Here is a 21,923-nt window from a genome sequence, read left to right as displayed (position 1 = left end):
CTTACCCCCCTTCACCCTGCACGCTGCGCTGCGCTTGCAGCTCACAGGGGTTCCTCCTCTCTTCTGTCTACCTCAATAGCAATCTCACACTCACACCACAGTTTTCTGCTTATTTTCCCCAGAAACAAACCCCCTTGAGGAGTTTGCTCTGCGTGTCCCAGAGTTGTTTTGTCACCCAAAGGAGCAGCATGACTAGCGTTTGCTATGGTCAAGGGACAGGAACTGGGGATCCTTGGAAGCAGGAGAGCTTAGCTTATCTAACAAGGCACAAGTTTGGAAGGTTGCACCACAGTCACCTCCAGCCCCGACCCTGTCAGGGACGAGAACAACAGGAAAAGATCGCACTCACCCCCCAAAAGAAGAAGGAACTGTCAAAAATCCTAATACAGCCACATTTTCTTATTTTAGGGACTAAATCAAGGGGAGGGGCCGAGGGAATAGAAGAACTAGACACCATGTCACTTCCATCTCGAGTCACTTATCCATGTCCACACACCCCACACACATCTCTGAGCAAGGGTTATCAGGGCTCATGAGGAAGGGTTGACAGGGGTTGACCACAACCCCACCAAAGCGGGAGAACTCAAGGCTGGGAGAGGGAAGGAGAGCAGCCAGCAGAAAGCATGGACTGCAGCTGCTTTCTCTCAAGTCTGCTGGGCCTTACGTCACAGCTGCTCATTAAGCACCCACTTGACGCCGGGGAAGTGAAATAGCACAGACCTGGCACCAGAAAGAACAAATGTGGCACCCACTGCTCCTTTTAAGGACTGGCTCAAGAAGCAGCAGGCCTCAGGGCAGGAGGTGAGGCAAACACAGCAGTACCTTCGCGGGAGAGGGAGGGGACTCGTTCAGGGCTGCCTCCTTTTTAACAAGCTCTCCAGGGCAAGTTCTGCGGCAACTGTCAAAAATAATGGACAATGCAGCCTTTTTCCCTTTTCTTACAAGCACTAGGGACACTATTTTCCTCTTCCCCCAGCAGGACTGCTGGCTTTAACCAAGAGAAAGGGTCAAAAGGCACCTCGATGACCATCTGTCAAAACAGAAATACCCTACCCCTAAGTTACAGCATCAGAGGAAAAGGGTGGGCCAGTGGTTCTGACTTCAGTGTGCATCAGCATCACCTGGAAGGCTGGTTAAAACAGAATGCTGGGCTTCGCTTTCTGAATTTCTTCTTCAGTTGGTCTGGGATGCGGCCTAAGCTGTCATTGTTCTAACACATTCCCGGGTGACGCTGATGCTGCTAGTCTAGACACTGGTGTAATGTTTACCACCTACCCCTTCACATTTCTTTCTGTGCATCATATTGCCCAAGGGACAGACATTCCCTTGAAAATATATTACTTCATGTGTATACGTTGTACTTTTACTCCCAAGATCTCAAAGCCCTTTCATATCTATAACCTCCATTTGCTCTCAGGAATTCCCATTTGGTTAGCAGAAAAGAGAGAGGTCAAGGGCCTTAACTAACGCCATTGTTGAGTCCCCAGGCTTCCCATCTTCCAGTTCAGGGGTCCTTCCCAAGAACACACAGTCTCCCTGCCCAGGGCCTTGTGATGCCGTGAGCTGTCTATACCTCTAAGCCTGACTGCTGTGACTCTACACCATCCAGGATACCAGCAAGGAGCTGAGGGAGCAGGTGGGCCTCCAGGACACAAGTGTGGGGAGACCTCAACTAATGACTCTGAACACTGAGGTAGCAGAGAAAGGTATATGTATGTCAAAGGAAATCCTTGGTAATCAATGCAATTGCTTTTTTTTGGACAAGTTGGTTTTTGGAGTTTTGAGGCTCACTTAGCACACTGTAGACACCAAATAAAGATCTAAACTAAACTAAAGTTCTTGAATTAAAGGTAATGGTTCGTGGAAAATATCCCTAAGGATATTGGCTAAAATCTTATTGCTATTTAACTGATAAGCTATTGCAACAACAGAATACTGAAGTTAAGAAAACAGGATAGTTTGACAAGGGGAGACTTGCGGGCATGACTGTAAATTCCTTGAGAGTGATTTTCTGGTCTTTAGTGGTAGCTTAACAAATGTTTATAGAATTGAATGGGGCACAGGATCCAGTGAGGAGCACTGACCAGGTGGCTCCCATGCTGGGTATTTCTGCATTTAGGGTGGAAAGCCTGGTAGAGTCTAGGTGAGTGGTAAAGAGAAGTTTGTTTGCTTTTTCAATTAGCTACTGGAGGGGACAAAAAGCATAACACAGGCTTTCTGGCAGCAGAAAACCACAGGCTATGTCAGCAAGTAAAACAGAGGTAACCAAAAAACTGTCGACAGAGCAGGTATTTTTATAGCTTAACATGAGGCTGCAGGGCTGGGACCTAGGAGACAATGAATGGATCACATATCCTACGGTGTGTCCGTTAAGCACCATATGGAATACCACTGTGGACTTCCTGCACCCGGAAAGAACAGGAAGGCCAAGGGCGAGTCCTTCAACTTGGAAATAAAAAAACTGAGGCCAGAGAGATCAGTGCAGCTATGATTTGCAGGGGTTTTCTTTAGCAACCCACCTCCTTGAACCAGATTATGGGCTGTGGATACGGGTATGCAAGTAGATTACGACAGGGACACCACAATGACACTAAGGCTGATTCCATCAGCACCCAGCACCCACTGGGTGCTGATCAACTCAGAGATCAACAAATTCTGAGTACCCACTGCCAGGCACTGAGTGAGTACTGGTCATGAGAAACAGGCAAAGCCACTGCAGTTTCTCCTTCCACTGAGGGAGATGGAAAACGAAAAGTATAGCTGTGGCCCTTTTGTTACTGAACTGAAATTCCAGAAATACCTCCATTCTCTGTAGACAGGAAAGAGAGGACAATTATTACCCCTTTTACATAGCTGTGGTAGTCCTAAAGCTTGTGACCTGACCTTTCAGCTCTCCTTAAAGAAACATGTAGAAACAAGTAGATGCTATGCATTCAGCATTTCAAGACAGGATATAAATACTCCACGAAAGAACACGCTATCTCAGAATTCCCCAGTGAAAACTGAAAAACAAGGTAGACAGAAAAGCTTCCAAAACATGGTCTCATACCATGTGGAAATCTAGGGCTGTTAGGAAGAGAAATATTTCTTATGCTTAAAACCTCGGAGAAACACTTCATTGTACCTTAACATTAATGGGGAAAGTGAAGATACCCTCACAAACTCAGCCTAATGGGTTCCTTCCCTGATCCTCCACCCCCCAAAACTTCACTTTCAAAACAGGCTTATCTCTTTCTTCAAGTTCAGGCTGTCAGGGAATAAATGAATGCACACCGTTAACTTCTAATATAAGCAAACACCTAGAAAGGGTCCTGGTAGTCCCGGTGCAAAGCCTTTGAAGGAAAGTAACCCCCTCTGCACAGATCTCTCCTTCCTGGCTTAAAACTTGATGGACAATTTTGCAGCTGATTTCTAACCCTTGGAAATAAAGCTATTCAGACCACTGCTCCTCAGCCAACCAGGCCCTGTCTCGTCGGCTAGCAGGCTCCCACTGTACATATTGCTGTATGTGCCCAACATGTGAAGCCGCCGTGGGCAGCTGTAGAAGCCACATGTCACTGTCTGCAAAAAGGAGGGGCCGACCAAAAGAGCCTTGGAAACTCTTTCACTCCCCTTCTGCTCTGCCTTACCAAGCCCTCTCTCAGAAAGCCATTGTGTAGGCTGAAGAGGGAAATAAAAGAAGGGCGGACTTTTTCCATGCCTCCCTGCAGACTACAAGGTAATGTAAAAGAACAGTAGCTACCCCCCAACGGCTCTGCTGAAGTGCAGGCCTCAGGGGGCCCCACCAACACTGGCTTCTCACTCCGGATTTGTACCGGGCAGCATTGTCTAATAATGAGCTGAGCTCAATTGCTTACCATGTATTTTGCAGCATAACTAATCCCTTATATTTGTGCCTTTCACCCACATGTCTTTTTTGTTTGCTTGAAGGGAAGAAAAAAACCTTACCTTTGAAGCAACCTAAACCTCTCAGCCATTTACCTCCTCCATGGTAGACAAAGCTCTGACCAAGCACCACAGATGTACACTTGCCTTTCTGGTGTTAGCACTTCTTGAGTTATCTAGAGGCCAATGGTTGAAAGGTGAGGACAGTGATGCTATCAGGCAGCTTATCCACACCTCAGTGCTTAGCCAGCTAAATGTTTGCAGTAAATCTTAATATTCATGCTTACTGGTCCCTTAGCTTTGTCAGCTAGGCATCTGCTCTGGTAAAGCACAACTTTTTCTCAGCCTGTTTAAGGTTGGCAAAAGGTGGCTGAGCTAGAGATCACTGTTCTTCCACCCCGGGATTGCTTCCCGACTAAGATGGATTCTGCCACCCTTCGCTAATCAATTCATTCAAGCCATCAGGCACTGAGAACAGCAGGGCAATTGCTTTTTCCTCCTCAACCTATTCATCACCATCCATCCATCACACCTCAGACCACTTACTCTTTCAACCTCTACTCCGTCCCCACGAAGCACAGTAAGAGAAATGATCAACTTACACAGGCTTAGGCAGAGTTCTTAGGATGTATTTTTCTTCACCTGAAAAATAAAACTTTTTAAAAATATACAGGACTTTTTGAGTACAGGTATATCTTAAATGGCTGAATTATAAATAATGTCTCTGGTCATGTTCACAGCTAGGGCTGGAGCAAATGTCCCAATTCCAGTGAAAGCTTTGGAGAGTCAGGAGGCCAGCAGCTGGACCTATGAGTGGCCTCTCTAGACTCTCTGATCCATCCCAAAGAGGATTTAAACAGTCCAGAAAGCAGGGATCAGGAAGAGGACAGGGAAGTGGACTCCCAGATGTTCTACAAGTTCAAAGGATTCTTGGAATAAGAGATCAATTTACAAATTATTAAAATATAGGACTAAAAATTCACACAGTAAATATAAATTACAGGCTATTATTGAAGTTGTAAAGTGGCATTTTATGTTTCTTCCCCATCTCACACCAAAAATGTAAAGGCCTCATAGGCTTCCCAATGACTGAAGTCCTAGTCAGCTGCTAAGAAATCTGCTCTAGCCAAGAGACCCTGGAGGTGTTACCAGCCTGCTGGTAGGCTGTGACAGCTCAGTTGCTATTATCGTGCCCACAACAGGACATGGCTTAAAGCAAGGCTGTTGTCCTGTAAACTTGGATCAGAGCTAACTAGAGTATAGGCCAGAAAACTGGAGAGACAAACTGTTTCAGGACTCAGGTGGGTAAGTTGTCTTTTAAAAAAAAAAATAGTGCCTCATTTCCCAAAAAGGAAACACTAAGGGATTTGATATCTCATCACTACCCACACTCAATTGCCTAAAAGCAAGTGGCAGAAGGAAATGGAATCCAAATTGAGGAAGTCTAGTTCTTGCTACCCCAGAGCTACACGTATGTCATTTCTCTTGATGTTTCTCATCTCCTTTATACAATTACAGGCTGCATTTAAGTAGGGTTTATCGGGAAAGGTAAAGACAGCCAATTCAACCTTCCCTCGGCTGGTCTATTAGCTGGCTCTCAAAGCACAATCCTGAGTGTGAAGCCCACCTTCCAGCCTTTCTGATTCTGTAGAATAACTCAAAACCAGAGGATGTGTAATCAAAGCTCTGGTGTTACAACAGATTTCATCCCAAATCGCCGGGCTTTGTCACTACAGGCTCAGGAAAGAGGGAAGGCAAAAGTGATTGCCGGAACAAGACAACATTTTGAGGAGCAGGAAAAAAAAAAAAAGATAAAAACACTTGCCACTCTACTTACAAAAGCTTGCTCTTCCTAAAAGAATTCTGTGAGGGGAAGGCCAGGATTGAAGCACAGCAGCATTGCTCTTTCCCTTCCTTCCTCCCTGGCCCATATCCAGATACTGAGGGCTGCAACAAGCCTCTTTGGTGGGGGCACTAGGATGGAAAGAAGAGGCGATGAGTACATTCCCCACCCTCCCTAAATTGTTTCTACTTCTCCTAAGGCTTTCCACAGCCATGTCAACAGTCTAAGAATGATTATACTCTTTTGTGAAAGAACGTCATAAACTTATATTTCAGAAACAGGAGGGGAACAGGAGAAAGTGAGTGATTTAAGAAGCCGTGTTTGTGCCCTTCTGGCCAGGTGTACTTTTTGGGGGACAGCAAATAGCCCTTGCTTGACCCCTTCAGTCAGTAGCTACCCAGGGTGTGGGAGGATATACATAGAATTCTATGTGATTATAGCTTCTAGTGCATATGTCAACAACTATATACAGGGTTCTAGAAATTTAATGCATCTCTGGCCACTGCAACTAGGTTGACGTACCTGAGCTCCACTACTTTTGGTGCCCTCCTCCTTTCGAGAGCTTCAGCTTACTTAAAAAGAGCCCCTACAGCTCCATCCTTCCCCTGAGTCTTGGGGGAAAGCCCCAGTCACCCCTGCATGTAGGATACACCAGAGCGAGCGGCGCAGAAGGGTTTGGTGCCGGGATCTCCCCACCCCTCCCCCCATCCCCCTACGGCTCAGGGCCCTGGTGCAGCACGGTCCTGGGCAGCAAACCCCCAGCCCCCCGGCGAATCGTGGTCCCTTGGCTGAAGATCTGGCTGCGGGCCTCCCGCTCCGGGGCCAGCGGGCGATGGTGGGAGTGTGAGGGGCGTTCACTCTCGTGGGGGTCACTCCCGCGGGCTCTCCACCCCATCCTGCTGCGAAGTCCTGCCTCTGGGCTTGGGGAGAATGGTTCCCGGCGGCCCCCAGCGCGGAGGGCTTCAACGACTCCCGGGCGCCGCCGCCGTTTCCTCTTCGTCCTCGTCCGGCCCCCGAGGCCGCTCGAGCGGCCCGGCCGGGGGGCTGTCCGCAGGGGGCTCCGGAGGCGCCGGTCGCGCCGCCTGCAGTGGGGGAACGTCGCGCGGCGCCTCGCGGCGGGACGACCCAGTGGTGTTGGGCCCCGCCGCCGCCGCCCCCGAAGTCCCAGACGGGCCAGTGGCGTTGGAGCCGCCGGGGGGCGGGCCAGCGGCTCCCCCCGAGGTCCCGGCGCCCACCGGCTGCCAGATGAGGCTGTAGTAGACGGCGAGCACGATGGCGGCCAGCGACACGGAGAGCACGTAGGCGAACACGGTGGCGAGCCGGACCCACTTCTTGTTGGTCTTGGCCGCCATCTTCGCCTTCTTGTCCCCGGTGTAGGTGGCCGGCTTGCCCCGCTCGGCCGGGGCCGCGTCGCGCTCCTTCATGGGGGGGCCCCGGCCTTTGCCCCGGTGCTCCACGGCCCCGGCTGGAGGGGGCCTGGCGGCCTGCAAGGACTGGGCAGGGGGCGGCCCGGCGCCCTCGGTTCCCGGCGGCCCCGCGCTCCGCCGCCGCTCCTCACGCCGCCCGCCCGCAGCCCGCCACCGCGTTGCTGCAGCCGCCGCCGGGGCCTGGACCAGTCACCGCCGCCAGCGCCGCCGCCGCCGCCGGCCCGTCAGCTGCTTCCCCGCCGCCGCCACAGCCACAGCCGCCACAGCCGCCACAGCCGCTCGGCTCCGCGTCCCCATCCGCCGCCACGCCGCCGCGCGCTCCGCCGCCGCCTGCCCGGCCGCCGGCCGCCTGGTCTCCAGTGGCCGCGCGGACCGCGCGCTCCGCTCCAGCCCGGCTCCCCCGCCTCGCGCGCCGGCAACAGGGGGCGGGGAGAGCGCTGCTGGGGGCTGCCCCTTAAAAGGGCGACGCCGGGGTCCGGAAGTGCCGCGAGGGGAGGCGGCGGCTGCCGGGAGCCGCGAGCCCCGCCAGGACGCCCCGTTAAGAGAAAGTTAAGGGAGGCTGGCTCTTAAACGGGCGACGTCGCCGCGACCCCTGGTGGGCTGGCGCGGCGTAGACTGGAGCCCCGGGCACTTCTTTAAAAGGGGGAACGGCGTTGTGCGAGGCGGAGTGCGGAGCTAGAAGGGGGCGGTCGGAGCGCGAGCTGTCAACTCTGGCGCCTCCCCGCTCCGCCCCGAGGCTCCGAAGTGACAGGTGGAATAGCAGCCCGGGCTTCGGACTCCAGGCCTTGGTTTATCCTCTGGGAGGGGACGGTAAGAGGGATATAGGGAAGATACCACGTTCCAGCTCTCAGCTTGCGCCCCGCTCCGCGTACCCCCTGGGCGGGTCTCCCAGGCCCATTCACAGCTAAACAACCTGGTTGACGCCAGGGGTAGGCGGTTCTGGCACCTGGAGCGCTCACTGGGGCAGCAGCTGGTTGTGTTCCTTCTACCCAGTCCAGGCTGGGCTTCGGAGCTCTACTGAAATCGTCGCAATTCCGTACCCCAGCCCGCCTCACCCCGCCAACCCTGAGCCTCCCGGACAGAGCCACGGACTGAGCTGTTCTCCAGACTCGCCTGCCACCTTAGTCCCAAAGTTTGCCGCAGGTCGCTGGTCCCGCTTTTTGGGTCTTCCAATTCCTGGTTTTGGCCTGGATTTGGACCCAAGGAGCTGCACTGAACCTGAGGAGTTTAACTCTCAGGACTCCTAGAGCGTTTTCACTCTCAGATCCCCTCCAGACCTCAAGGCTTGGGCGGTTGTCCCCTCCCCACTTTCCCATGTGAGGTATGTCTTCTTTGGCTCCAGGCCAGGCGCCAGGCAGTGGGCTCTGTGCCTGGTCTTTGGACCCCCTAGGTGCTAACAACCCTTCATGCTCAGACTCTCCCTTGCGGCTTTACTTGTGCCCTCCCCCTCCTTCTGCTCTCTGCTCTCCCTGCCTTCTCTCCTCCCCATTCCTTCTCTATAAGGCTTTCCAGAATTCTGGTTCCCTCCTCCTTGGATGCTACTTCCTGTGTTCCCAGAACTGGGCATATGGACTGCCTGGGTGTCTGAATGAGTGAGGGAGACTTGTCTGGGCGTGTGTTGGGGAAGAGGACTGTGGTTCTGATGGGGTTCTGTGGGTGAACCCTCCCTCAAGCCCCTGCAAGTGTGAGCCTGACCTGGCTTCTACCCTGTGGGGCAGGATCCCCTCTGCCCTTCTCACTTCCCCCCCTCCTCCAGGAATGTTTGGCTTCCAGAGGACCCCCCTACACACACACACACACACACACACACACACACACACACACACACACACGAGGAAGCCCTCCCAAAACTGCTGCCTTGCCACCTCAGCAGCACAGAAGTCAAGTGGCTACCAGAACTGAGTGTGCTAGTGGACTGCTGGAACCACAGGCCTCTAACCCAGCCTCAGTCTCATTCCTGATCCAGGCCCAGGTGTGGGGCTGCCACTAGTAATGGCTAGCCAGATGCTATTTCAAGGAAAAAGCTGTTTTTTTACTTTCTGAGAAATTTCAAGGATATTGGTAGTGTGGAGTGTTTATGGCCTTTTGTGGGCTGATGGGGAAGAAATAACTCATTCCTCCACCCTGCTCCTAGGTCAGCCAGGGCAGCCTGTTGACTTAAAATTCCTGAATTGTCGCCGGGTGCGGTGGCTCACGCCTGTAATCCCAGCTTTGGGGGGCCGAGGCGGGCGGAACACGAGGTCAGGAGATTGAAACCATCCTGGCTAACATGGTGAAACCCCGTCTCTACTAAAAATACAAAAAAATTAGCCGGGCGTGTTGGCAGGTGCCTGTAGTCCCAGCTACTCGTAGTCCCAGCTACTCGGGAGGCTGAGGCAGGAGAATGGCGTGAACCCAGGAGGCGGAGCTTGCAGTGAGCCAAGATGGCGCCACTGCATTCCAGCCTGGGCAACACAGCCAGACTCCGTCTCAAAAAAAAAAAAAAATTCTTGAATTGTCTCTGAAAGTTGTCCTCTCTTCTCTCCCCTGCTCTAGGGCCTTCCTGGCAGGACATATCATACAACTATTCCATGATGAATTATTCTTAAAGATTCCAGGTTGAGGCCAATACAAAGCTTCCTTCAGTCCCCTTTCGTGAATGCACTCCATATTGCTTCTCCATATTTCTGTTGCAAATTAAATGCCTTTCTTCTTGCTTGGTTCCTAGTGGAGTGGAAAAACAGCATGTCACTCTTCTGTACCAAAGAATAATATACTTGAAGACTTTATTCAATTCCTCTCACTCTATCTTCTCTAAACGAAACAGTGCCAGATTCTTTAACCTGTCATCAGTAATCCCTATTTATTATCTGGATTTACATAGTGTCTTTTACCCCAGGAACTAAGAATGCTTTCAGATATAATTGAGCCTGATCTCCCTGGTGCCTGAGCCATTAAGAAACCATTAGTGTTCTCCTGTTGCAGAAAACTAAATGGCCCCCTAGTGGCCTGAAAGTGAATATGCCTCCCCCCGCTAAGAACAGGCAGGGATCAGAGAAATCAGAGAATCAAGGCAGCTTGGGGACAGAATGGGCCCCAAAAGTCATCTTTTGTGAATACCCCTGTGGGCCCTAGAGCCTCCTCCACAAAATCCCTGGGGAGCACTCAGCAGCGTCAGCCCAAAGACCATCTGGGATGGTGGCATACCTTACTGTCTGCTCCCTGAGGCAGCCCTTTTTGGCTTTGGAAAGTTCTGACCAATTATGACGATAACAGTGCCCTTAGAATGTGCTAGGCACTATACCAAGCCTTTACATTCCTTGTCTTATTTGTCTCCCAATGACCTATCAGGTAGTACTGTTTATCTTCATTTCATAGATGAAGTCCCTGCCTCAGAAAGGGCCAGGAACCTGCTCAAGGTCACATAGTCGTAATGCCTTGGAATTCAAAAGCCCTGATGGAATTCAGACCTCTGACTCCAGGGCATTAAGCTCTTGATCCTGGCTCTGCTCTGCCTCATAGGCAAAGCTAGACTTTGTCTCTATAGTGGATATTGGTGGTTACTACCCGGGTCAGCCTCAGGAGGGAGGTGCTCATTCTTCCAATTGTCAGGAGTGTTGGCTATGATGGCTCAGCTGCAACTGTCACTGGGACTTGCCTTCTGACACCAAAGGAAGCTGCCTCTCTGTCCTGGCCTACAAGCCCAATACATAGAGCCAGATCACAATAAAGCCCAGTCAGAGATGTGCAGGGGCCCACTAGGGAAGAAGGCTAGACCATGAAGTCGTTGCGGAAGTAGCCAGTATATACTGGCAGGATCCAGGAGCGAATGTATAGGCTAGATCAAGGTGGGGTGTGGTGCCAAGCATTAAGTTGAACAAGGGAGACTTCGTTGTTATAGGAGTATTCTCCTGTGAATCAGGATGTGATATCCTGACAAGGATCCTGGGAGACAGGAGGAAGGCAATGGCCACCAGAGTGTAATGGAAATGCCAGAACTACCACAGCAGAATGTGGAAGAAGGGTTCAAAAGCTCACAGAAATGGGTATATTCTATGTAAGGCCAGAAACCACTTAAGTTCTGCAGGAAGGCCCAGAGGATACTCTAGTTATCAAAGCAACAAGGAACACACTGTTGAGAGCGGTACCAGCATCCCTGAGAAGTTGAGTTTGGACTGTCCTCTGTAAGCCATGCCTGACAGCAAGAGGCCATTCCAGAACTGGCTCCAGATAGCAGTGGGGATGATAGGACCATGAAATCATAGAAGCTAGACAGCACAACTGTTGTAATAAGCAGCAAGTTGGAGTGGCAGTGGGGGCAGTCCTGGCCAGTAGAGGACCATGGTTGAAGATGGTTGATAGCATAGCATCCCTGGAGCAAGCTAGCTAGGCAGCCAGTAACAGTACTGCTCAATCTATACCAGTGATTCTCAAATGTTTTAGTTTCAGGATCCCTTTACACTCTTAAATATTGAGGTCTCTAAGCCTGATGTGGTGGCTCACACCTATAATCCCAACTACTTGGAAGGCTGAAGCAGAAGGATCACTTGACCCCAGGAGTTCAAGATCAGCCCGGGCAAAATAGTGAGATCTCATCTCTACAAAAAAAAAAGTTGAAAATTAGCTAGGCAGGGTGTCACATGCCTGTAGTCCCAATTACTCGAGAGGCTGAGGCAGGAGGCTCGCTTGACCTCCGGAGTTTGAGACAGCACTAAGCCATGATCATGCTACTGCACTCTAGTCTGGGTGACAGAGTGAGACCTAGTCTCTAAATATATATATATGTATGTATATATGAGAGAGAGAGGTATCTAAAGGGATTTTGTTTATGTGGGTTATAGCTATTTTAATTTGACATATTAGAAATAAGACCAAGGGGTTTGCAAAATATTTATTAATTTGTCTAAAGAATAATAAGCCCCACTACGTGTTAACATAGATAATATATATTTTATTTATTTATTTATTTATTTATTTATTTTCCAAGACAGAGTCTCACTCTGTTGCCCAGGCTGGAGTGCAGTGGCATGATCTCGGCTCACTGCAACCTCCGCCTCCCAGGTTCAAGCAGTTCTCCTGCCTCAGCTTCCCGAGTAGCTGGGATTACAGGTGCATGCCACCACACTCGGCTAATTTTTGTATTTTTAGTAGAGACAGGGTTTCACCATGTTGGCCAGGCTGGTCTCGAACTCCTGACCTTGTGATCCACCCGCCTTGGCCTCCCAAAGTGCTGAGATTACAGGCGTGAGCCACTGCACCTGGGCAGATAATATATTTTTATGACAAAAAATAATGAAAAGAGTGGCTTTGCTTTGTAAATTTGCAAATCTCTGGAATGTGGCTTTATATTGTAGAAGACAACTGGATCCTCATATCCACTTTTTTTTTTTTTTTTTTAGACAGGGTCTCACTTTGTCACAAGGCTGGAGTGTAAGTGGCGTGATCTCAGTTCACTGCAACCTCCACTTCCCAGGTTCAAGCAATTCTCCCACCTCTGCCTCCCAAGTAACTTGGGACTTCAGATGCACACCACCATGCCTGGCTAATTTTTGTATTTTTTTGTAGAGACAGGGTTTTGCCATTTTGCCAGACTGGTCTCAAACTCCTGAGCTCAAGTGATCCACCTGCCTTGGCCTCCCAAAATGCTGGGATTACAGGCATGAGCCAACATGCCTGGCGTCTCATATCTGCGTCTACATTTAATCTGCTGGCAATTTGTTGTTATGGTTAAAATATATGAGGAAAATCCAGCCTCATATAGACATGTAGTTGGAAAAGAGAGGAACATTTTAACAGCCTTTTCAGATAATTGTGGCTGTTTTTCTTTGATACTACACCAAAACCCAACAAGCAGTATTTTCTTAAGTGGTGGTTGAAATGTAGACTATAAAACTATATCAGTGAACTTTTTTTGTACTCAATTACATTAAAGTCCATTGATCTAACTTGCCCTTTGAATGGCACTTTGACCCATGCGTGATTTTATAATATCCCACTTTGATCATTTGGAAAATATTGGTTCACTGAATTAAACATATCTTTGCAATATTGATACATTTCATTATATAATAGAAAAAATCACATTTGATAATATTATAAAAAGTTTAAGTATCAGGAATCTAGGAAGCTCATGATAGTGCATACACGTTTTCTAAAATTCTAGTTTTTACTTGAAAACTCAAATTTTGTAATTGGTAACAAACACTATCAGTTATTTTTTTCTCAAAGTGACAGGCTCACTTGGTTCAAATGTGAGAAAACATCTGCCAAATAGCCAAGTCTGCATAGCCATGGTTTTTCAGTTCTTCTTTCAGGTAAAACTGGTGTTCCATGAAAAGAGCGGCTAATTGAGCTCACGACCCACTCGCAAAAGTACTTTTCCCCAAGAGAACCGTTATACTTCCATATGCAGTAGAGTACTTTCATTTAATCACATGGAATATTAAAAAGACATCTATTTAAGGGTCATAACTTCATACAATTTAACAATTGATATCGTTTTGTTAAAGATATTCTAAAGTAAAACGACTTTTCTCCCTTACTTTTTTTTTTCTTTTCTTTCCTCTTTCTTTCTGCAATGAACTACTAGTTCAGTTTGGTGTCACTGCCTTGGTTGTTTAAGGTGCCAGAAGTTTTTACCCACCATTGCTTTAGCACCATCAGTGCAAACGTCAACACAGTTAAAAAGGTAAATAACATGTTAGTATTATTGTGAAAGCAATTTTGACCTTGTGAAACCCCTGAAGTGATCTCAGGGACCCCAAGGGGTCTGGAGACCACACACTGAGAATTGCTGAGCTGTACAATTAAAATAAATCAAGGATGAAAGACCAGGAGGTTGATGGCAGCTGCTCCAATAAAAAGTCATAATATCTTGTTTGGTTTCCAGTCCCAATTCAATTTTCAGTTCAGGTTCCCAAGAGAAAGGTTTCTGCAATACTATAGCAATACAGTAATGATTTCCCCACTACTTCCCCAAAGGGAACTATGCCGTTTACCTGGGTAACTGTACACTGGGGATAGTAGAATAGTCAAACGCTTTAAGGTCTGCTGGATGCAGTGTCTGCATTGACATTGATACCTGACTGGGAACTGAATCATCAGCATGGCCCCTGGTAAAGCGGCCTGAGGTAAAATTGTCTACAGGTTCATGAGCTATAGGCAAATGGCTTGACTGGTTGGTTAGAGGGCTAGAAAGAGAAATACTGGAAGACTGGGAACAAGAAGGTCTTGGGAAGAGATATGTGGCTTTATCTATTTGAGTGAGCACCAAGTGTGAGTATCTTTATTTTTTATTTTTTGAGACAGGGTCTTGTTCTGTTGCCCAGGCTGGAGTGCAGTGGTACGATCATGGCTCACTGCAGCCTCGACCTCCGGGGCTCAAGTGATCTCCTACCTCAGACCCTGGAGTAGCTGGTACTACAGGCACACACCACCACACAAGGCTAATTTTTTTTTTGTAGAGATAGGTCTCACTATTGAAGATCTTTATATTGCATGTTAATACTCATCAGAGAGCACCTGCCACAGGGGAGACTGCATAATCAAGTAGATAGAATGATGTGGAATTGATGTTAGCTTGCCTCTGTCATTGACCACCCCATGCCGGCACAATGGGCACATGAATAAAGTGGCCATGGTGGCATAGATGGAGGTGACAGGTGTCGCATGTGTGTGGTGGCAGGGGTGGCTCAACAGAATGGGCTCCCACTCACCAAGGCCAATTACCTATTGTCACTGCTAAAAGTCCAACCTGCCAGCAACTGATACCAGCCACGCAGTACCAAGCTGGCTACCTTGGACCTGTTCCACTCCAGAAGGGTGAGGGACTCATCTTGACCTGAATTGCTATATATTCTGGATACGGATTTGTCTTTTCTGCTCAAAGGCCACTCTCTGGGGGCTAAAAGAGTGTTTGATTCACTGACGTGGGATCTCACATACCATTGCAGAAGACCAAGAGTCCCACTTTAAGGATAGAATGGGCACATGATCATGGGATCTTTTAGGCCTATTACATACTTCACCATCCAGAAGCTGAATAGAGCTGGTGGAACGATAGAACAGCTTTTAGAAGCACAGCTGAAATACCATGTTAGAGATGATGGGACACCGTGCTCCAGGATGAGGTATGCATCCTAATCAATAACTATTATATATGGTGCTATGTGTCAACGTGTAGAATAGAGGTTTAGGAAACTAGGGGTAGAAGTAGGAATGACTCCACTTACCATCACTCCCAGTGACCTTTCTGGAGGAATTTGTGGTTCCCGTTCCTACAGTTCCAAGCTCTCCAGGTTCAGAGAATCTGGTTCCCAGAAGGGGAGCACTTCCACCAGGGACAGAACAAGAACCCCATAAACTTAAGTATGGCTGCTTTCTGTTCGTCAGACTCTTTGTGCCAAGAAACCAGCAGGAAAGAAGAGGAGTCACTTCCTGGAAGGGGCAATTGACCCCGATCCTTTGGGAGAGATAGGGCTGCTGTTACATAAGGGGGTCAGGAAAGAATATGTTTGGCACCCAGGTGATCCACTGGGGTGTCTGTTGGTATGCCCAATTTTGGTGGAAGGTGGACACATCAGCAGCATGGTCTGAAGGCCATGGTGATTGGTTACCCCGACAGGCAAGCCACCTACACCAGCAGAGGTGCAAGTTGAAGGTGAAAAGAATCTAGAATGAGTGACAGAGAAGGGGAATGATGAACATCAATTGTGTCACCAAGACTAGTTGCAGTAGTGGGGGCTATAGTTTCTCCATTTAATTCTTGTAAGTTTCCCAGAATCCAGGAGGAGCTATTCCCAGGTAGAGTGAACTTACCACATAAATCAAGTAGGTCTGGGCTATGCTTGGGGGTACTGTCTCGGTTGCTGTGGTGCACCACCCAGATACTGCTTTTAGGACCAAGGAGCTTATCCCTGAAGTTGCCAGAAGTGTTGGCTGCCAGTGGCTCACACATGAGTCTCTCCCGTGGCATTTCCTTCAGCTGCTAAAGGGAGCTGTCTTGCTGGACTTCACAACCCTTCCCTAGGGGTCATCTGCCAAGTCAATGTGGAATTCAAAGGTACAGCCCTCTTATCCAAGTTGGGGCTAACTCTACGGGGCCAGCTCAACCCCAGGGCTTCCTGTGGAAGCATTCTGTATTGTGACTGCATTGTTCACCAATTTCTTCCTCTGGCTTGATTCTGATTCTTTCAGTAGTTCAGAGATGTTATCTCTGAAAGCACCCCCAATAAACTTCCTACAAGAAAATCTCTATCTCGGCATGTTTCCTGAGAAACCTGACCTAAGACAGTCTCCTAAGATTCTAACTTTAAAAAAATATGTACTTAAAATTTTTTTTGAGACAGAGTCTCACTCTGTCGCACAGGCTGAAGTGCAGTGGCACAATCTTGGGTCACTGCAACCTCCGCCTCCCGGGTTCAAGCAATTCTCCTGACTCAGCCTCCTGAGTAGCTGGGACTACAGGCATGTGCCACTGCGCCTGGCTAATTTTTATATTTTTAGTAGAGATGGGGTTTCACCATGTTGGCCAGGCGGGACTTGAGCTCCTGGCCTCAAGTGATCTGCCCCCCTCAGCCCCCCAAAGTGCTGAGATTACAGGCGTGAGCCACCGCACCTGGCCTAGATTCTAACTTTTGGGACCTCAGAGAACAAGACTCATCCATGTGAAGTTGGGCCTCCTGGCCACATGTGTCTTCTATAAAGTGGTTCTCTTCAGAGTGTTGCCTGCATCCTGGCTGCTTTCCACCAAATATCCTTCAACTTATGACCTTCCCTGCAACAAAGCAACCTAAACTGAATTCCTCAAGTATTTTGGGTGTGGTCTGTTGTGCTGAGAATGAGAATGGGACTGATTTTTCCTTGGTTCAAAAGCCCTGGATGCATCTTGGAATGAGGGGGGATACTCTTTAGAAACTCAAACTCCTGGCTGGGCACAGTGACTCATGCCTATAATCCCAACACTTTGGGAGGCCAAGGCACGAGGATTGCTTGAGCCCATGAGCTTGAGACCAGCCTGGGTAGCAGAGTGAAACCTGTCTCTAAAAAAAAATAAAAGAAAGCAAACTCCTCACCTTCCTTTCCCTCTCTCATCTCATCCCAGATCATGATTCAGAGGGTCTTGGTACAGCAAGGAATATGCAGTGTTACCAGAGCTTTGCAGGTGGTTCTGGTGTGATATCAAGATGGAGAACCACAGGGCTCAGTACCCGACTTCAGTTCGGCAGCCTGAGTCTGTCCATTTTTATTGGCAGCTCTGTCATTTGACTCAGATGGAGCTGGCTGTCAGCGAAAACCCTCAGTTTTATTCACACATGCTTCTGCTAAGCTGCCACTTCCCCACCCTGTCCTTGTACAGTTGGTGTCTTGGCACCAAGCCCAGATCTCTCAGTTAAGCCCTGTTCATTTCACCTTGTGAGGTTTAGGCCAGTGCTCCAATAGGTTAGAATGTTTTTGGATCCTGAGTCTGTCTTCCAACATATTCCTGTCTTCACTGGCTCCTTGCTATTCACAAAGTTGAGGGGCTTGTTCTCTGTGGCTTTGCCCAGGTCCTGATAAAAAGGTGGATCAGATGCCAAGTTTGGTGGTACATGCCCATAATCCCAGCTACTGGAGAGGGTGAGGTGGGAGGATTGCTTGAGCACAGGAGTTCAAGACCAGCCTGGGCAACAGGGTGAGATTACATCTTATATTAAAAAAAAAAAAAAAAGCTCTCTCTTGGCATCCTCGTGAAAGTGACATTGTCTTTAAACCCTGCGTGGCAATCCCTGATGCACCGCCGTGATGCCCAGGGAAGACAGGATGACCTGGAAGTCCAACTACTTCAAGATCATCCAGCTTTTGGATGATTATCCAAAATGTTTCATCGTGGGAGCAGCAATGTGGGCTCCAAGCAGACGCAGCAGATCTGCATGTCCCTCTGAGAGAAGGCCGTGGTGCTGATGGACAAGAACACCATGATGCTCACGGCCATCTGAGGGCACCTGGAAAACAACCCAGCTCTGGAGAAACTGCTGCCTCATATCTGGGGGAATGTGGGCTTTGCATTCACCAAGGAGGACCTCACTGAAATCAGGGACATGTTGCTGGCTAGTAAGGTGCCAGCTGCCACCTGTGCTGGTCCCATTGCCCCATGTGAAGTCACTGTGCCAGCCCAGAACACTGGTCTGGGGCCAGAGAAAACCTCCTTTTTCCAGGCTTTAGGAATCACCACTAAAATCTCCAGGGGCACCATTGAAATCCTGAGTGATGTGCAGCTGATCAAGACTGGAGACAAAGTGGGAGCCAACAAAGCCACGCTGCTGAACACGCCGAACATTTCTCCCTCCTCCTTTGCGCTGGTCATCCAGCAGGCATCTGACAATGGCAGCATCTACAACCCTGAAGTGTTTGACATCACAGAGGAAACTTCATTCTTGCTTCCTGAAGGTTGTCTGCGATGTTGCCAGTGTCTGTCTGCAGACTGGCTACCCACCTGTTGCATCAGTACCCCATTCTATCATCAGTGGGTACAAATGAGCCCTGGCTCTGTCTGTGGAGACTGATTACACCTTCCCACTTGCTGGAAAGGTCAAGGCCTTCTTGGCTGATCCATCTGCATTTGTGGCTATTGCCTCTGTGGCTGTTGCCACCACGGCTGCTCCCGCTGCTGCAGCCCCAGCTAAGGTTGAAGCCAAGGAAGAGGTGGAGGAGCTGGGTGAGGATATGGGATTTTGTCTCTTTGACTAATCATCAAAAAACAACCAACTCAGCCAGCTTTATTTACAAAACAAGGAAATAAAGGCTTAACTTCTAAAAAAAAAAAAAAAAAAAAAAGGTTGGACCAGGACAGGAGTAAGAACAGAAGCAATTGATCAATACTGATGACCTTCCCTATATGCAATGCACCGTGCCCACCTAGAGAAGGACATCATATAATTTATTTCTATCACACTTATTAAAACTGGCCCATTTCACAGAGGGATTGACAGAGGCAGAGGAGTGATTGTGCCCAAGAATGTCACACTGGGATGAGAGCTAAGCCTCTCCTGCCACCTACAGCTCTCATCTCTAGGTTTGTTGTCTCTCAGAGGAAAGGCAAGAGAGAAAAGTGACAAGATTGGCCCTTCCAAGTGGAAAGAGATTTTTAGAGCTGGAAGGAATCTTAGAAATGATCAAAAGTTTGACAGATTCAAGGGCTCAGGTAACTTGCTAAGATCACAGAACAAACCTTTGCTCCAGTGGGGACTAAACTCTGGGTTTCTTGAAGATGGACACAGGTAAATTTGATCCAAAATAGCACTTCAAAGAGAAACATACATGGACTGATTGTTTTCCACTTTTTTTTTTTTTTGAGATGGAGTCTCGTTCTGTCACCCAGGCTGGAGGCAATGGTGTGAACTCGGCTCAGTGCAACCTCCGCCTCCCAGTTCCAGCTATTCTCCTGCCTTAGCCACCTGAGTAATTGGGATTACAGGTGTGTGCCACCATGTCTGGCTCATTTTTGTATTTTTGGTAGAGACGGGGTTTCACCATGATGGTCAGGCTGATCTTGAGCTCCTGACTTCGTGACCCACCCGCCTCGGCCTCCCAAAGTGCTGGGATTACAGGCGTGAGCCACCATGCCCAGTTTGTTTTCCACTTCTAAGTCCCAGATGGTTCCTTGTGGGGTTATAGAGGGGCTTGGAATGGGAGGACAAGCAACATCTTCCTCCTGGGCATCTACAGGAACCTTGATTGCCTCTCTCCTCCCTAAGGGATCAGTGTTGGCTACCCAGCCTTGCCCATGCCTCCACTTCTGCTTAGCTCTCAGTACACAGAGGGTGGCTGAAGCTGGGGCCACAGAGGGACACACAGCTGGGCAGCTCAGCACTCTCATCTGTGCCTCATCAGCTGGGGGGCTGTGGTGGCATGAAGCTGGTGGGAGGCTGGCACTTGCCCATGATTGGAGCCCTTGTGCTCATCACTTCATGAGTTCAGGCCGCTTGGGAACAGCTTGCTTCAAGTCCACAGACAGGAGCAACCCTAACTCAGTCTGCCCTGCAAAGGTGGGTACAGCCCCTGATCCACACGAACTGCTGGAAGAAAAATCCAAAGAGAAAGTCAGTGAAGACGTTTGTAGAAAGAACTGTTGAAGAAGGAATAAGAAACTGCCATTTTTCCTGCCAGTGTCTGCTAATAAGTAATAATAAAATAACAATGATAACTCATAATGATAATGATAGTATTATTGAGCTCATGTGTAGGCACTGTATTAAGTACCATTCATTATATTCTTTAATCCTTGCAACATCCCCATGAGGCATTATTATCCCCATTTTACAGGTGAGAAGGCTGAGGCCCAAGAAGGTTAAGTATCACAAGATAAACCAGCTAGTAAGTGGCTGGGTTCCTAGAGTGGTGAGTGTGGCTCCCTTTGCCAAACTGGGAAACAGACACCATAAGAGCCATCTTCCCTCCAAAAGAGGGCCAGCCCTTGACCAAGATGGACAACAGGGTTCCACACTCCTGAAACCCACTGCTTCAACCATCATGGCATCAGATAAGAAACCGACCTAGTCTGATCCTCTTATTTGGCTGGCAGCTGTGGCACCTGAAGGTCTGAGTTCAACTTCTGCCACTAAACTTCTCTGATGAGCAAACTGGGAAACCAATGCATGGGGCTCCCACATAGCACTGGCAAGTGAACAAATGAACTTGGGACATATGTGCTGGGGTCCAGGCCACAAGCATGTCCCTTGTGGGAGACAACATTTGGTTGAATATAAGTTCTTACCACATTCTATGGCCCAAGGCTCCCACTTGCCAAACTCTCTTGGCATAGGTGTTCCTGTGGGTCACAAATGACAGACCCAACAGCAACTTCCAGGACATGCATGCTTTGAGTGCACCCAGCAGGGGGCATCCTTGCCCTTCCACTGCCCACCCTGGAGGGGTGAGACTGGCCCACTGCAGGGGGTGCCCTCTACCCAGCTCAGCCCAGGAGCCCAAGGCCACATTTCCCAAACGGGGCATTCATGTAACTACCCTGATTTTCTCTACTATTATTTACATAACATTTTTCTTTGTCAACACAGATTTTCAAACCTAAATGTATTTTTAAAAGAAAAAAGCTCTTTGATGAAGATTTTCCGCTCTCCTGACTGCCTGGATTTTCTGCATTTTTGGAGCTAGCTTTGCAGGAGGTCAGGATGTGAGCAGGAGAGTACAGGCCCCCACTGAAGCTACAGTTGGGGTCCCAAGAACAGTGCAGGCAGTGACATCACTGAGTAAAGATGGGCAAGGCTTTGTTCTGTGGATTCGGAGCTGGAGATGGAAAGGAACAGAGTGAGGAGCCCTGAAATCCTGAAACGAGGAGAGGAGGCTGTCCCTTTCCTCCTCAGGCTGAGGGGGAGGAATGGACTGGTCTCTCCAGGCCCAAAGTGGAGAGGGGGCTGATGGCTACAGGACAGATGAAAGGGAGGGACTTGGGTGCCGGGACCAGGGCAGCCGCAGGTGACAGGTGCAGGGGCTTTGGGAAGGGACAGGGATTTCCCTTGCAAAATCCATTCAAACAGATATCGAGGGAACCTGATCCCAGGGAGGAACCCAGAACAGCATGGGCTACCAGAGGGGCCCCCAGAAGGGCCCCAGACTGGAGGGAGGGAGAGAGGAGAGATGACTCTAAGGGATTGGGGGAAAGGAGGAGGAAGAGTCCTCTGAATTGTTACCATTTCCAGGAGGCTTGGTCAGGCCCTGCTCTGGCTCCATCCCCCTGGCCCTAGAATTGCTCTTCTGCAGATTATTTCTGTGCTGGGAATTCCCTTAGCTCC

At 49.1% G+C, this 21,923-nt stretch overlaps 1 protein-coding gene and 1 pseudogene across 3 annotated transcripts in view; one reads left to right on the top strand and one right to left on the bottom strand.

Annotated features, from left to right (window-relative positions):
• Positions 1 to 4,498: 4,498 nt before the first annotated feature.
• INAFM2 (InaF motif containing 2) overlaps positions 4,499 to 21,923 on the bottom strand; it is a 36,006-nt gene continuing 18,581 nt past the window's right edge. For 2 of the 3 annotated variants that reach the window (XM_063596541.1, XM_063596540.1), the window contains exon 3: positions 4,499 to 9,858. In XM_063596541.1, coding sequence (XP_063452611.1) covers positions 6,691 to 7,152 — 462 coding nt within the window. In that variant the 5' untranslated portion in view covers positions 7,153 to 9,858 and the 3' untranslated portion in view covers positions 4,499 to 6,690. Of the gene's footprint in view, positions 9,859 to 15,365; positions 15,490 to 21,923 lie in introns of those variants that run through there. The other variant, XM_063596542.1, reaches the window with a different exon arrangement.
• Positions 16,491 to 19,015, top strand: LOC100970953 (large ribosomal subunit protein uL10-like; annotated as a pseudogene).

The sequence above is a fragment of the Pan paniscus genome, chromosome 16 (assembly GCF_029289425.2).
Source record: "Pan paniscus chromosome 16, NHGRI_mPanPan1-v2.0_pri, whole genome shotgun sequence".
Classification (NCBI taxonomy): Eukaryota; Metazoa; Chordata; class Mammalia; order Primates; family Hominidae; genus Pan; species Pan paniscus.
Note: the sequence above shows the minus strand (reverse complement) of the source record. Positions and strands in the feature narration are given on the sequence as shown.